Here is a 17960-nt window from a genome sequence, read left to right as displayed (position 1 = left end):
TCTGATTTTAAAGAGTTCATTTGGAAAACAGAGTTAAACGCGAGTGTTTCTATTTGTAGCAAACAAAAGTCCATCTATGGCCAGGTGCAACAGCTCATGCCTATAACCCCAGCACTTTGGGAGGCTGAGAAGGGCAGATCACTTGAGGCCGGGAGTTTGAGACCAGCCTGGGCAACATGGTAAAACCTTGTCTCTACTAAAAATACAAAAATTAGCACACGCCTGTAATCCTAGCTACTCGAGAGACTGAGGCAGGAGAATTGCTTGAACCCAGGAGGCAGAGATTGCAGTAAGCTGAGATCGTGCCACTGCACTGCAGCCCAGGCAACAGAGTGAGACTCTGTCTCAAAAAAACAAAAGTCTATTTACTATGAGAATGATTCTGATATTCCCTTCAAGATCCCCACAATAAATAATAACCTATATGCCCAATTTTATTAAAACATGTTATCTTTTATACTGCCATAATCCATGCATACAAATGTAACAATACACATCAAAACTTCTATCATTAGTTTTCACTGAAAATTCTAGAATTCAAATTCAATGAACTTAAAACCAAATGCTATATAGTTATTGATATTTCCTGAATGAATGTCAGAGTTCTGCCACAATACATCAAAAATTCATTTCATGCAACCGAAGTGTAAGGTGAAAAACACTTTATCAATCCCTGACATAACTAATGTCTTGCTTCTATAAAAGCAAATAAATAATCAACACAACAAAATCTTATTCACTTTTTAAATAAAAACAAGGATTTTGTTTGGTTTATACCTAAAGAGTTAGTAACTCTAGGAAATCCAACAAATTGACTCCAAAATATTGCTTAGCTTCAGGTTATAGATGAAAAGCATTCTGTGCTACTTAAAACAAAGCTTTAATTGTTTCTGGGAGAAGTCAGAGAAGAATCTGAGAAGGTATAAGGTTGCCCAGTTGAAAGGATGATAAAGGATTGGTTCAACTGTCTTTTTTTCCCTATCTCTATAAATAATTCTATTTTAACTTCTATTTCCTAAGGCAGAGTCACTTGAAAGCAAGTTTTAAGGCACTATATGGGGCTGGGGAAAGGAATAGGAGAGAGAAACAGGAAAAGGCAATGATATAACTAAAATTTTAGCACAGCCCATTAGTAATTTTCTACTAATTAAATGTAATAAATATTTCATTTTCTGAAATAGAAAAAAATCATTCTAACTCATAACCCATTATGAAAACTGTACTTATTTTCTCTTGCTAATTAGTATTTGAGCTAATACAGAATATAAGACAAAAAGTGTAAGATTTTATTACTGTACCTTTTATCCCACAGATGGCTATTCAGAAGCAAAAAATATATCTAAAGTGATAGATGCTTCTCTGAATATAGGCAAACTGAAAATAATTGTCTTCTCACTTCAGAAATACATGAAGTGACTATGATTGTTAAATCAACTGTTTCCCTTGATTCAGAATCTAGATTCTGAATCATTCAATTATAACTGTTTTTGAATCGCTTCCCAGCCTCCTACTTTTAAAGAATAGTTCTGACTCCAAGTTCTTCAAGTGCCCTGTTTTCAGAGACACAGTCTCTGATAAATAAAACAACAGGGTAAATAGTAGTAACATTTTTACTCTGTCACCTAGGCTGGGGAGCAGTGGTGCTATCATAGCTCACTGCAGCCTCAGATTCCTGGGCCCCAGCAATCCTCCCACCTGAGCCTCATGAATTGTTGGAACTACAGGTGCCTGCCACCATGCCTAATTCATCTTTTTAAAAATTTTTTGGTAGAGATGTGGGTCTCACTATGTTGCCCAGGCTGGTCTTGAATTCCAGGCCTCAAGTAATCCTCCTGCCTTGGCCTTCCAAAGTACTGAGATTTCGGGCATAAACCACTATGCCCAGCCTTTCATATGCTTTTTAACCCATTCTTGAAAGACTTTTGTGATAGCCAATATATAACTTTGACACATTAAATTATTCACACATTGTGGATTAAGTCAGCTGTAATCACTAAATGATCTAATCCCAAAGCCAGCTCTAATCCCACAATGGGATCACCTAACAAGATTTGAATAAACAGTAATAGAACTCCTTTCTGAGCTCTTTGAATGTATCCTTTAAAAAGTTACAAACTAAAATTATGAGACATAGGTCTTTATTACCATAAAAGTATAAGCACATTTTCCATGACATTATGTATTCTAAATCCTTAAAGACTGAAACTATGTCTTATTTCTTATGTTCTTTTTATCATGGAGTACAGGAAATCATATGCATGATAAAATTTTATTAGAACATACCAGACTGATATCCATTCATTCATACAATACTTTTGAGTGAACACTCTTGCAAGGTACCATGAAATATACTGGTGAATAACACAGTCATTTTATTTCATTTTATCTTCTCAAAACCAGTGGCGGTACAGCCAATAAAGAAACAATTACAAATTGTGTCCTAACACTAAAGAAAGCATTGAATAGGATACAGTGGTAAAAATAAATAAATAAAACAAAACAAAACAAAACTAATTAAAAGCTAATTAGGGGACAGGAAAGGCTGCTATTCTGAGGAGGCAACACCGAACCCAGAGGATAAGTAGCCGGCCTTGGGCTTCAGCTTATTCAGTGAGAATAAGCTGAAAATCCTTGAGGCAGGAAGAAACTCGCTTATTTAACAACAAAAGCAGCTAGTGTGGCTATAACATAGGTAGTATCATACATGGATGAAAAGCCATTATCATAAAGGTGGCCTTGCTGGCCTGGTTGAGGAGTTTGGGTTTTCTTTGTTTATAATAGGAAGCCAGGAGGTTGATATAAATTGATTTACGTTTTGAAAAGAAGATTATGGCTGCTGGGTGGAAATGTATCAGGAGAAAGATGGTAAAAGAGGAAATGGGGAAACCAGTTAGGAAGTTACTGCAATAGTCTAGGCTAGAAATAATGGCAACCTAGGCAGCAATGGAGCTAAAGAGTCGGCTAAGGGATATTCTTGTGGATACAAATGATAGGTTTATTTAGAAGTAAGATATTGAAAGAGAAGGAAAATGACTCACTGGTTTCTGACTTAGGCAACAGGGTAAACAGTAGTGCCACTTTTTACTGATAGAACAGGGAAAAAACAAGTAGAGAAAAAAACAACAGTCAATAGTTCTGTTTTGGACATTTATAATTTAGAGATGGCCGTTGAGATAAGCAAGCAGAAATGTCAAGGTGGATAAACAAAACTGGAGACAGTAAATAGGTTAATGCTAGAAATAGAAACTAAAGAATACTAAGCATATAGACACCATGGCAATAAATTCAATCACACAGCTTAGTGACTTTCAAATTTGGTGTACATATAATGCCAACTTACTTAATGAAGATGTGGATCTGAACCCCACCTCCAGAGATTCTGATTCAGTATGCCGGGGTAGAGGTCTAAAAATCTGCTTCTTAAAGTAAGTACATGGCTGATTCTAATGCAGCTGACCCTCATACTACATTTTGAGGAGCACTGATCCAGACAAAGACAGGAGAGAAAAAAAGAAGGTCCAAACTGAGAATTACAAACTGCCAAAATGTAAATCTTGAGTAAGGGAAGAAGAGTCTGCAAAAGATACTGAATAGGAACAAAAAGATAAAGAAAACCAGACTGTGGTGTACTCCAGAATTCAAGTAAAAGAAGGGAGTGTTAAACTACATTCAATACTGCTGAGAAAAAGTAAGGTAGCAAGAGAAAAGTGAACATAACAATAGATATAACAAGGAAAGTTCACTGGTCACCTTGATAGGAAGAGATGGAGATAATCTAGAGCACTTTATGTAGTGAATGGAAAATGGTATTTCAAGACATTTTTGGCTCTGAAGGAGAATAAATAAAAGATATGGTAACTGGGGAAGGACAAAGGGTATATAAGAGGCTGTGCAGAATCCTTTTATAGTCTATTTTTGACCAGACCTTTTGTAGTAGAATCCTTTAACAGTCTATGTTTTACCAAAGTAACTATGTGAATTCTGTTATTTCACATAATAAAGTCATTGTTTTTAAAAGCCTTTCTTTTCAAACTTTAAATATACCACCTATGATCACACAGAATTTTTCAGTCGTTAATATATAAAACAATTTCTCTCCTAAACAGAGAATCAAAATTTCAAATCTTCCCTTTCCACAAAAAAGTCATAACTAATTCATACCCTAGCTCTACATGTTATTTACCCTTGCAAGATCTTCTATTTCAGAACTGAAGTTTGTTTCTCCTTCCATCATTTCTTCCTCTTCTAATGTTCGTTCATCATCAAAATCGTGAACCAGCATGTCAGCTGATGGATCAAATTCATGGTCATCTGATGTTGCTGAACCTCCTGGTAAGGAATATTTCAAAAAGTTTGGTAAACCAAATTAAGTGGATCTTATTAATATTAATGTATTTATTTTTATTTGAAGCTGGATGTAAGTCAAAAGTACCAAGAAAAAGCTACGCACAGCAACTATTATATATTGCTTTTTAACAGTTACAATGGCAAAATGGGAGGAAAATGTTTACAGTTTTAAAAGTGTTTATAATGTTATAAATATGAAACAAGTTGTAAATAATAAATGGTCATATCAAATAAGAACAGGTTTTTCCTGTGGAAAAAAGTCACAATTCTTTTTTGTCTTTTTCTTCTTTGAGACAGGGTCTCGCTCTGTCTCAGGCTAGCATACAGTGACACAATCACAGCTCACTGCAGCCTCGACCTCCTAGAGTCAAGCGATCCTTCTACCTTTACCTCCAAAGTAGTTGGGAATACAACCACCACACCCAGCTAATTTTTAAATATTTTTTTGGTAAAAGCAGGGTCTTGCTGTGTTGCCTGGCTGGTCTTGAACTCCCAGGCTCAAGCAATCAACCTGCCTTGGCTTCCCGAAGTGCTGGGATTACAGGTGTACCTGGCCCTAAAAAAACACAATTCTTAACCATTTGATTGATGTTTGATAGACCCAAAGAGTTTGAACTCCTCTGGCCCATGAGGAGACTGTAAGTCAGCCCTCGGCTTCTGTGTTTGTGGATTCAACCAACAGCAGACTGAAAATATTAAGAGAAAAAACAAACAAAAAACCTCTGTCTGCCTTCAACATGCACAGGCTTTTTTCTTGTCATTATTCCCCAAACAACACAGCGTAACTATTTACATAGTGTTTACCTATATTAGGTATTTTTTATATATATATACATACACACACACACACACACCAGAGATTATGTAAAGCATATAAGAGAATGTGCATAGGTTACACACAAATACTACGCATTTTGTATCAGGGATTTGAGCATCCACAATTTTGGTATCTGAGGGAGGTTCACAGATACCGAGGGATGACTGTATAGTCATGTGAAATATACAGTCATCTGAATACACAGTCTAGTGAAGACACAGCTGCACTCAAATATTATTATTCTGTAAGTACTTCCTTGAAAATACATTCTAGTGGCTGGATGTAGTTGCTCATGCTTTAATCCCAGCACTTCACGAGGCCAAGACGGAGGATCACTTGAGCCTAGGAGTTTGAGACAAGCCTGGGCAATATAATGAGACCCCGTCTCTAAAAAAAATTTAAAAATTAGCTGGGTGTGGTGCTGTGCGACTGTCATCCCAGTCAGTAAGGAGGCTGAGGCAGGAGAACTGCCTGAGCCTGGGAGGTCAAGGCCACAGTGAGTCATGATCACACTACTGTACTCCAGCCCGGGAAACAGAGCAAGGGCCTGACTTTAAAAAAAAAAAAATCTAATATTTGGGTAGCTGTCCTTAATTTAGTGGATTTTGATCAGAAATAACCCAAAAGACTGAGTAGAAGAGCAAAATTTATTAAAACTGCATACAGAACTCTTATCAAAGTCATTAAAAATAATCTAGTAGGTAACTGACACGTGGTTGGGGAATACTGCTGGACCCTATAGGGTCAAGCTTTGTAAATAGCATAATGCAAAGGCTGGGCATACATAGTCTGTAAAATATCCCCATGTTTTACTACTGCCAATGTGGACCTAGATTTGCAAAAGCATTGTTTACTAATAAACAAATGAGTTACTGAACACTGAAAAATTAGCAATTTTTAAAGTTTTAACTGTTGATGGTTAGACATTAATAGATGTACCTATTCTTTCATTTCACTCCAGAAAGAGAACCAATAAGTAAAGCAAAGAGACAGAGCTGACTTCTTGAAAATCTGACTATTATGAATAAAGGAGTGCCCAAGGCTTAGGGTTTTTCAGTTACAACAATTTTCAAAAGAATCATTTTTTGAGTGCTTACTATGTGCCAGACAGTATGTTCAAGCACGTCATATACATTATCTCAATTAATCTTCAAATAATCCTACGAAGTAGGTATTATCACCCCATTTAAAGAGGAAAAAAACAAAATAAAAACTCAAGGCTTAGAGATTTTAAGTAGCAAGTCTAAACTTACAAAGCTAGTAAACGGCAAAGATGAATTTGAATTCTGGGTATACTAATCCCAACACCTATGCTTTTATTGCACTCCAAGCCTCCCGTAAATTAATTTAGTATACTGCCTCAAAGAATACTCAACGAGAGTCTATGTACTAAGACAAGTGAATGCCAGCCAGGTCACATGGCGAAGCACTTAACATCATTGTGCCCTTTCAGAAGCACAATACTGATACTAGACCAGGCGTAGTGGCTCATGTCTGTAATCCCAGTACTTTAGGAGGCCAAGGCAGGAGGATTGCTTGAGCTCAGGGGTTCAAGAAAAGCCTGGGCAACACAGTGAGACCTCATCTCAAAAAAGAAAGGAAGAAAGGAAGAAAGGAAAAAAGAAAGGAAGAAAGGAAGAAAGGGAAGGAAAGGGAGAAGGAAGGAGGGAGGGAGGAACTGATACTAAATAGAAAACTAAAAACATAATTATATGCCAAGTCAGATACCTTCTACCAGTGTATAGTAAAAATGAATTAACGCTTATCAAAGTTTCAGAATAATTTACAAAATAAAAACTTTTAGAAAAGCGTATTATCTTAATTTTCTTCCAGAAATTAAGAAAAGCTTAGCACAGTTTCAGCAGAGCATCTTAGTACTGCTTGAGGGAATGGACACAAGGGTTTCATAGGCACACAATTTGAGAAACATTAATATAGGTGTAGTTTTCTGTCCCAATCCTTTTCTCTTCTGAGTTTTCAAAAGAAAACTCTCCTCAAACTTTTCAGTTCACTCAGGAGTCTTCTGGAACACTGAGTGGTCCAGTAAATATGTATCCCTACAAATGCTGCTATACTTTTCTCCCTTGTGGGCAGAAAGACCCTAAAAAGTCTTCACACCATCTCTTTGTATACTATTATCCCACTCAGAATATAATTGTAATTGGACACAGGTAATATCAAAAATAATTATGCTTAATTCCTTGTTATACTCTATTGACTTTTTAAAAAATTCAAGTTCACGGGTATACGGCATCAAATCATGTGTTAAAACTCACCTGATGTCCATTTTTTGTTATTATTTGCAAAGCCAATTATGTATGAAGACTTGCCATTTCACTCCCTTATTACATCAAATAACAAAGTGTAGGTGAACTACTTCCTGTCTCACTCCAATTCCTTTCCCTACATGCACACTACGCTTTTTTCCATAAACTTTCCATTTTCAGTTTTTCTCTTTCCTTAATCTGATCTGTTTCATCTGACTTCTTTTTGCCTTGTTCCTTAGAACCAACTAACCATCTTATTCTTGTCAATAGCTAGGTCCACCATTAGGCTGTCTCCTAGGAAAAAAAAAATCCCAGTGATAAATCATTAGGGGTAATGGGTCTGATGCTTTGTATACATTAAGTATTTTGCATCAGAGTTAGGCAAATGTCACTGCTTTGTCATGAAATCCCATGCTACTTCTGAAAAGGTACCTTATATCTTTTCACAGGTAAATTTAATTTGTATCATGTCTACCTCTAACGGCTACTAGTCTGACAGGTAAAAAGCCTTACATTGTGCCTCTACTTTGGCTTACACTGGAGACTACAAACAAAGCAATTAATGTGGTCATGTGACTATTATTACTAGCACTGATTGCAAAGTACAGATGCTACAAAGGATACAGCCTTTTCACCAGGGGACCGAAAAATTTTTTACATGACTATTGCTAATTTTCTCTACCAACTTTTATAACTGGTTGTAATTAGCATTATTTATAAGAACAATAAACACTGCCCTGGGCAGAAGCCTCATATGACAAATACTGTCTAACCCAAAAGATCTATCTCAGTCTGAAAACAAGCTAAAGAAAACTGGATTTTCTGAAAATTGAACTAAACTGAAAACTGAAAACATTCAATCTGTTAAGTATTCAACAAGTAGCAAAGCGATCAAAGACTTTTTTTTTTTTTTTTTTTGAGAGAAGGAGTCTCGCTCTGTAGCTCAGGCTGGAGTGGCGTGATCTCAGTTCACTGCAACCTTCACCTCCTGGGTTAAAGGATTCTCCCACCTCAGCCTCCCAAGTAGCTGGCCTACAAGCATGTGCCACCGTGCCTGGCTAATTTTTGTATTTTTAGAAGAGACAGGATTTCACCATGTTGGCCAGGCTGGTCTCAAACTCCTGACCTCAAGTGATCCACCTGCCTTGGCCTCCCAAAGTGTTGGGATTACAGGCATAAGCCACTGCGCCTGGCCAACATTTGTATTCTTCAAACTCCATTATTCTTCCAGTTCAGCCTAGGCTGATTCAAATGTAATGGAAACTGAGAAAGCCACTTACTAATACCACTTTCTTAGTAATTATTTTATGTATGTATGTACTATCGGATGAATGCCTCAAAAATTCATCAGAAATATCTCAGTTTTATTTGCAATATCACAATACTATAAAAAACAAGTAGGACCTATTTTTTCTAAGAAAACAATTTCTGTGTTTGAAAAAAAAAATCAGAAATAATTCCATGTCCTAAAAATGAATATAGTGACCTAACACTTATGTAATATCAGATTACTCCCAATCTTAACCATCCAGGATATACATATAAAACAGAAAGTTCAAAAAAAATGGTTGAGTTTCAGAAATGCACAAAGCCTAATGCACTTTACTCTCAAGCATATTAAAAAGAGTAAGATGCTTTCAACTGAAATCAAAAGGACAAAATCAGCGTCAACTGAGTACACTAGTCATTTAAAAAGGACATGGATGTGATCTAGTCCAACCCTCAGAGTCCAATGATTCATGTTCATAGAAAGGACCTTGCACCATGAAAACAGGCGTATCTTATGTTAAGCATTGTTAAAAGCTTTCTTCCTAAAACTTAAAACACAGAAAGATGATTGCTTCAATAATCTGGAAAATTTAGTAATACAGAATACATCATATCTAAGTACTCAATACATGTGAGATGTTTTCAAATAAAACATTACTATGCCTCACTTTCTCACTCTTCTGTATTGGACTACTCTTCAACCCACATATCCCATGCAGAAGGCAGTCCCATTTCTCTTGATAGTCACGGGACACTGAGGCTGAAAGACTAGTACTTGACTCTCCTCACTGCTTCAACTCCAATGAATTACTACCATGTAGAAATACTGTACCCAGTGGTGCCAGACCATGGGAACCCTAAATCCAGATTTCACATATAAAATATTCTTATTTTTAAAGATCACTACAGTGGCCAAACAAAAAAAAAACCACATTTGTGGCACAGATCTGATTCAAAGATCACAGGTTTGCAATCTCTAAGGAAAAAATGAATATGTGCTATATTTGAGAAAGAATACAAAAATCCCAGGTGTGGTCAGAACATAAAACTTGATCCTACTCAAATCTAAGAATGATTTCCTTATTTAGAATATTCCTTATTTACATTACATATTCACTTGTTGAATCTTTTGCTTACTTTATTTTCCCCTCCCTCTGAAATACATTAACAATTTTTTCTCAAATAAAAATACTTTGAAATTCCTACATAAGCAAATATTTCTAATGATTTCTATTTATCTATTCTATTAAATATTTCTAAGCTAACGATTCCTTTTTAAAAAGTACACTTTATATATATACTACAAGTCAAACAATAATGTACAACTGTGAGAAATACATATGGCAACTCACCAAAAAAAGGAAAACCTCCCAAAATAGTCATTTTTAGGATGAAATCACAGCAGCCTCACCTGTACTTTCATGGGTAGTCAAACATTTCATCCATTTCTTTTTCCCCAGAGAAAAGAAGCATTCAGAAGAAAAGCAAGTCAGATAATAGTCTAACTCCTCTAGTCTTTATGTAACTAATAGGACAAATGTTACTCAAACAGAGATTATAAAAAATATAGAAAATACTTACCTGGACTTGAAGATTCAACAGATGGCTGAGAAGAGGAGAAAAGAGGAAAAATTAGTATTTCTGCACAATGTATCTTCACAAACATTACCAAAATTATTCAATGACTACTATGATGCCAAAAACTATGGTAAGTTTTGATGTCTGCATTTTAGTTCTAATGTCTGCATTTTCTAAGACAAACTAAAACCTCCCATATAATCCTTTCCCTTTCATTACATTTAAGCATAAAGAAAAATTCCAAACACTCCTGAATCTAGAAATAAAGACAATAATATAGAGTTCAGATTTTAAAGGCACATGTGGACCTCATAACATACGTGGTTTAAGTAGTATGATTTTAGATCTTGGAATTTTCTGAAATAGATTTTCTCCTATCAACACAGAACTATGCACAAAGTTTGCTATCAAGCTGGTCTCTGACTTAAAAAAAGTGAGTGTGAGATGGGAGACAGAAATAATTTAGGACATTATCTCAAATAAAAATTAAGTTGTAACAAAGCAAAATGAAAAATTAAAATTCTAAGCACCAAACACTATATTAGGTTAACTTTACTGATAAACAATGTATTTTTAAGTTATAACAGAATTAGCAAGCATTCAAGCAAAAGCCTACAGAGTTTAGGTTATCTGATGCAAGACTACACAGATTTCCAATTATAATGCTCCTTCTACTCTACCATTCTACCTATTATAAATTTAACCACAACTTGAAAATTTGAAAATAAAACTGGTAGCAACTTATTTCAGTAATGTTACTGCTTGACAATGCACAGTTGTGTTTTAGTTCAGTTAATTCACAATTATAAACAAATCATCTACAAACGTAAGACTCCTACAAAACAAATATTAAAAACTCAAAAGATGCTTCAAATAACATGAACTAAAGCTTCACCAATTCATTCAGAAGTATCTATTTCATGCCCATAAGAAAATACAGATGGTGGGAGGCCAAAAGCACTAGCAGAGGAAAGATAGGGATCTTGCAGTATTTTCTTTCTGCTAAGTAATGGGGAAGAGAGGCAAGAAGAAAACAGAAGAATGAAATTCTCTATTTTTCAAAAACGATGTGTCTAAGACAAATTCCTATAGGGTATTAAAATTGTTTTTAAAACTGTACATATTATGTAATTGTAGTAAGCATGGGATTCTATATTCCATATGGTGACTCACATTCTTTTGCAGCACACTATTTCAAAGGTCCTACTTTTTCTGTTAAATTCTTATAAGAGAATAATTCCTATAGCATTGTCTAGCAAAAATCTGACAATAACCAGTACTGCGTATTTTCAATGATACACCACTATCATTATTTTAAAGTTACTCTGCCAGAACACAGTAAACACAGTGCTACTTTTAAATCTCTTTGCTCTAATGGGAAGCTGGAGAACAGGGTGACATGGCAAGAGTAATGTAACCACAAAAAGGGTTTCCAGCTTGCTTAACATCTTTTGGGCAAAGCTACACATTTCTGGTTCAAAACGGAGTTAACGACCACACAAATTATTACATAGTAAATCAATATTTTAAAATATTAATCCACTTGTGTTTCAAGTAGTTATACTTCCCAGCTGTAGGCAAAACCTTCTCTGTAAGGCTACAAGCAATGTTAATGACCATCTTCATCTAATCCTACGCTCACTACCCACACAAAATAAGACTTACAAACATTGGAATAATTATTCCATTTAACAGTTTTCCGATTTAAGAAAAAAGGCTTTTTAATTACAAGTTACTTTATTGAAGAATAAGTTACATTTTTATTGATGCTAGATATTAACAATAGAGATTTTGAATTGTAAATGGTGTTCATATACTTCAGTTTGTAAAAGGCCTCATGAGTCGTGAATGCCAAAAAATACCTTACTGATTGTTGCTCTGGTGGTAAATAAAGTTCTGAAAAAGGCTGCAAATACTTTCCTATGATTAAGATACCACATGCTTGAGGACAAGTAGCATTTGTAAGCATAGCTGATACAGAGTACAACACCCAGTGTTCAAAGGTAACATTAGTGATTATGTCAGACATACTAGAATGTTTCAATGACTATGATTTAAAGGCACATCTAGATTAGCACAGGGGGAGAACTAGAGTGGTCTGCCTACAGATACATTTAGTATCCATATATATTTTAGTATTTTACTTCCAAAATAAAATTCTGTTCTATATGTTTGGGGGTAGGATTGAGCTTAGATTCTTTAAAGTTAAATATATCCCATTAAATCAAAGATGAGTTTCTAAAAAATTGGTATTTGAAAACATTTCATACTGTAAACATTACTTTGTATAGCTAATTATCAAAAGTGATGATCTTTCAAAATAACAAGTGAGTTTAGCATCTTAATATAGGAGATTTGGGTGTGGAATAAGGGTACTTTTTATTTAGATATGAAATAAAATAGCACATCCAGCTTAGATTTATATAGTGCTACACATTTTCTTTTCTTTCTTTTTTTTTTTGAGATAGAGACTTGCTGTGTCGCCCAGGCGGAAGTGCAGTGGCATGATCTTGGCTCACTGCAGCCTCAGCCTCCCAGATTCAAGCGATTCTCCTGCCTTAGCCTACCAAGTAGCTGGGATTACAAGCGTGTGCCACCATGGCTGGCTAATTTTTGTATTTTTAACAGAGACAGGGTTTCACCATGCTGGCCAGGCTGGTCTCAAACTAACCTCAAGTGATCTCCCTGCCTCGGCCTCCCAAAGCACTGGGATTACAGGCGTGAGCCACCATGCCCAACCCAGTGCTACACATTTTCAAAAGCATCTAGTTAGCTGATCATAATCATAAATATCGGAATAATACCTGCCCCACCTACCTCATTTTATAAATTAGTAAACCCAAGGAGATACACTGACTAGATCAAGGTTCCATGGCAGGTGGTGAAGGTAGGCCTGATGTCTAGACCCTGACTCCTCCTTCTATACCTTCTATAGTGTTCTTTTGTACCTTCTAGAGACATAACTTCTCAAATTTTTCACTCTTCACTTCTCTCCTCCTTCACTCTCACTTTTTTCTTTTTTCTTTTTTTTGAGATGGAGTCTCGCTCTGTCGCCCAGGCTGGAGTGCAGTGGGGTGATCTTGGCTCACTGCAATCTCGGCCTTGTGGGTGCAAGCGATTGCCCTGCCTCAGCCTCCTGAGTAGCTGGGACTACAGGTGCACACCACCACACCCAGTTAATTTTTTGTATTTTAGTAGAGATGGGGTTTCACCATGTTGGCTAGGATGGTCTCGATCTCCTGACCTCGTGATCCGCCTACCTTGGCCTCCCAAAGTGCTGAGATCACAGGTGTGAGCCACCGCGCCCGGCCTCTCTTTTCTTTTTGAAATGATTTTCATCAGTTCAAAGTATGTTTAAAATGTGACTGCAAGTAGTCATCTGTCACGTCAGACTGTTATCAGTCTTTAGAAACTGTTACTATAACAATACCTTCCAGGAAAACCCCCAACATCTACCATTAATTACTACCATAAACTAGAAGGGAGAAAGGAGAGAGAAAAACAAAACTAAGGAAGGTGCGGCGGCTCACACCTGTAATCCTAGCACTTTGGGAGGCTGAGGCAAGCAAATCACCCTAGGTCAGGGGTTCGAGACCAGCCTGGTCAACATGGCAAAATGCTGTCTCCACTAAAATACAGGCGCCTGTAATCCCAGCTACTTGGGAGGCTGAAGCAGAATTGCTTGAACCCAGGAGGCAGAGGTTGCAGTGAGCCCAGATCGTGCCACGGCACTCCAGCCTGGGCAACAGAGACTCCGTTTCAAAAAAACAAAAACAAAACAAAACTAAAGCTAAGTAAGTGCTTATTTATAACAATACCTATTTTTAGAAAAAATACTTTTAGGAAGGATGATTTAAAATTGGGTTTTAAAAAATATTTAAAATGCACTCATAATGAAATAAGTTATGTCAACCACACTGGATATCATTTTGCCAACATGAACTTAGCCTACTGATAGATTTAAAAACAGACACCAAGACATAGATATATAACATTCACTACCACAAAGTTGTTTATAGCAAAAAGTTAGAAAACATTTAAAGTCCATCACTTAGCTGATTAGAAATGATACACAGTTCTTCCATACATAGTTCTCCAAACAATAGAACACTATGACTCCATTAAAAATAATGAGATATCTGTTTGTGTTGACAAAGGAATAAATGCCAAAAAAAATTAGCAGTATAAAGAAAACTGTAGGACAGCGTGTAAACTGGGCTGGAATATGGAATAATATGGAATAAAATTTTTTTTCCTCAAAAGGACATACAAGAACCTGTTAACAATAGTTACGTCTAGGGAATGGGGTAAGGGAGAAGAGGCTTTTTTCATTTAATACCGTTCTGTACTGTTGAAATTTTCTAACCACTTTCATGCACTATGCATTCTTTCTTAAAATGAAAGTCACTATGGACTGACTGTATTGTGGAATTACGAGACATTTTCATTTTCTTCCTCTAAATTTTGATTTTTAAGAAAACCAGCACTTGCTACTATTTTTTAAGCCATAATTTTGAAAAATTCAGTGTTTTGGGGGTACGTATTTATCTTATCTGAGATAGAAAACAACACTAGAGAGACAAAGACTGTATACAGAGTACGAATGGGCTAAAACAAATTAAAAACAAACTCCAGTAACTTTTATAGCAAGCTGACCCTTATGCACATATTTGTATGATTTAGTTGATAAAATTGCTAATAGTTGTAACAAATATTCAATGCCTCAGGTTTGCTGAAATAATTCTTTTACATTTTTCTAGAACATGGTGGGAAATGGTCCCATACAACAGAAAACTATAATTTGAGAGTAAAGAAATAACTAACTACAACATTACCATTATTTTCACCAAAAAATACCCTAACAACAACATAATAGAAACATGAAGGAATTACTAGAATTTTTTTATTCCCGGCAATCAAAAGCTCACTTTGAATGAGTATTACTGTCTGAACAAATTTTTCTCCTCAAACCAATTCCACCACCATTTCTTTAAGTATTGCTATCACTTTCTTAGTTGTGTAGACTCTAAGTCAGAGATTCTCAGAGCAATGGAGATGGGGATTAGAAGCCTAGAAAGAGTTATCCTGGTCCTACTTTAGGGTGAAAGATGGTTACCATGTCAAGGGCCCAATTGAGGAGAGGGCTCAATCCTCTCCTCCAATAAAATTAAGTTACTTAACTTTGTTGTTACTCTCAGGAATTCAGGGGTATAAAAAGCTTAAGAAGGTACTTAACCTAAAATTAGCAATTTACTACAGTAGTAATAATTCAGAAGGTAAAATGATATCATAGAAAATAAGGACCAGGAACAGTGGCACACGCCTATAATCCCAGCACAAGACAGGCAGATCACTTAAGGCCAGAAGTTCGAGACCAGTCTGATCAACATAGCGAGACCCTGTCTCCACAAAAAATAAAAAGTTAGCCGGGCGTGATGGCACATGCCTATAGTCCCAGCTACTTGAGAGGATGCGAGGGAAGGATCGATCATCTGACCCAGGAGTTTGAGGTTGTAGTGAGCTATGTGATTCCTGCCACTGCACTCCAGCCTAGACAACAAAGACCGACCCTGTCTCAAAAAAAAGAAAGAAAAAGAAAATAAGCACTAGGAATACAGAGGGCTGGGTTCCAGTCTAAATTGTGCCATAGATGAATTGCACGACCTAGGACAAACTACGTAAACTCTCTGCTCAGTTTCATTTTCTCTATGATCAAAAGATTTAGATTTTCTTCAAGACCTAACTTTACTTTTATTATAAATTGCTCTAGAAACCTAACACTACTAAGGAGTTTGTAGCTAAATGCATGCGATATGTTTAAATTTATTTTTTAAAATCTAGGACTGTTAAGAAAAAAACCTCAATTTGCAGAAACACTTTTTTGGGGTGCTACTTTATGAATTTCATACCTACATAGTAACAGTTATTGTTCTAAGCCACAGAAAAAGACAAACAGAACGAGCCCCAAGCAATGACTGGTACTTGAACAATTTAATCACTGCAATGAATTCTGAATAAACGTCAAGCCAGGCAGGCATTTCTAGATAGCTGATTACTTTTCATAAAGACATGCTTAAGCTTCAATGGCAGTGTTTTATTTCTGAATTATTTAGAAAACTTGTTAGTCTCACTTACCAGAATTATCTTAAAATAATTCACTTATTTCTCCCACCAAACCTTTCCCACCTATTCAAGTACCCTGACTCTTACTGCCACTGAATTAAGCTTTTTAGGACTCTCACGCACTGGTGATCTCGACTACTTTTAAAATATTAATAGCTCTGAAGTATAAACATGAAAAAAAAATTTCATTACTAGTGTGGAGAATTATTTGAGGCTTAAATTCACTGCAGTGAAACACATTTTGCTTAGAGTAGAAATTAACGTTTTCATGAGTAACATTTAACATAATCCTTCCTTAAAAAACAAAATCCAAACACACTCAAAAAATGCTAGGCAAGGAGTCCATTTTAAAAAGAAATAATAGATAAGTGTGAAAGTGAATAAGAAGATTATATACCATCTTTGAAAGTACTAAAATACTTAAATAGAAAAAAGCAAATCCATTAATTTTTTTTCTCTTTATATCACAGAAACGTGGCCTACGTGAAAAGATAGGTCTTGAATTGTGCCATGGTTTTTCCTTGAGAAGAAAGTCCCTTACGTGATTACAAACGCTAAAATAAAAGACAAATTGTTCGCTCCCAAAGGTCCCTAGTACATTCCTTATAAAACCCAAAAGATCAACTATTTCTTCCTCTTATTTTTTCTCTCATTTTCCTCTTATTTTTGCAGTTAGTAAAACTGCAACTATCCTGTAATTTCCTTCCTTTAAGTGTGAGTAGAAGAGCGTCCTTTTAGAAGGTTGGTAAATAATTTTAAGGGATAATAAGCAATGAGAAATACTGCCAAAAGGTATTAAGCAAGGGAGCATATGCCATTCATTCTAAGTACATTAAATATGGCTTTAATGTTATAACTAAAGAATCAATATATACTTCCTATTATGGACTAAGATAATCAGATCAAATATAAAAAATCAGTATATCCTATTCACATATAAAGCACTTTGTATTCAAGAATTAAACGCTTTTCTGGAAAAACATGGTCAGGGTCATGCTCTTGTAGGAAGCAACAATTTTTTTTTTTTTTTTAAAGCTCAGAACCGTAATACCTACATTTTTCTCTGGAGACATACTTCAATAACCTGTTTTCCCCCTCAGATTTAACAAATATATATATACTGTTGCTTTGCACTTACTGTTACTTCACAAGCTTAAATCCTCAGATTTATTTGATCAAAAGCACAATAATTCAGCATCTGGATTATTTCATCACATGCTTTTATATTGGCTTCATAAAGAATGAATCTACTGAGAGCTCAAAGTAGAAGCCAACCAAGCATTTCTCCTTCGTCTAATTTTTTTTAAAACCACTGATCTCAAAACTCATCGTAATTATTCAAGTATTGAGGCCAGGACAATTATAAATCAATTGTACTTTTCAGTTCTTCACCCGTCTTAGACACAGATCACGAAAGTTCTCTAACTCTTCCCCAATTCACTATATATGAAACTATCTACAAGTAACTGAAGAATATAGAAGATAAATTGTTTAAAGATATTAGGTCATTAAACACTAAAAACGAAATTCCAGTTATTTCCTTCTTGAAGTTGAACCAT

At 35.6% G+C, this 17960-nt stretch overlaps 1 protein-coding gene across 16 annotated transcripts in view; it reads right to left on the bottom strand.

Moving 5' to 3' along the window:
• The window catches only part of MIER1 (MIER1 transcriptional regulator), a 63600-nt gene that overhangs the window by 37117 nt on the left and 8523 nt on the right, over nucleotides 1–17960 (bottom strand). For 10 of the 16 annotated variants that reach the window (XM_031669649.1, XM_031669675.1, XM_031669662.1 and 7 more), the window contains 2 exons: nucleotides 10282–10306; nucleotides 4184–4329 (listed from right to left, as the gene is read on the bottom strand). In XM_031669649.1, coding sequence (XP_031525509.1) covers nucleotides 4184–4329; nucleotides 10282–10306 — 171 coding nt within the window. Of the gene's footprint in view, nucleotides 1–4183; nucleotides 4330–10052; nucleotides 10076–10111; nucleotides 10149–10281; nucleotides 10307–17960 lie in introns of those variants that run through there. The other 6 variants (XM_031669648.1, XM_031669653.1, XM_031669651.1 and 3 more) reach the window with 2 other exon arrangements.

This window comes from Papio anubis, chromosome 1, assembly GCF_008728515.1.
Source record: "Papio anubis isolate 15944 chromosome 1, Panubis1.0, whole genome shotgun sequence".
Taxonomy (NCBI): Eukaryota; Metazoa; Chordata; class Mammalia; order Primates; family Cercopithecidae; genus Papio; species Papio anubis.
The sequence above is the reverse complement of the archived record's forward strand: the minus strand, read 5'-3'. Positions and strand labels throughout refer to the sequence as shown.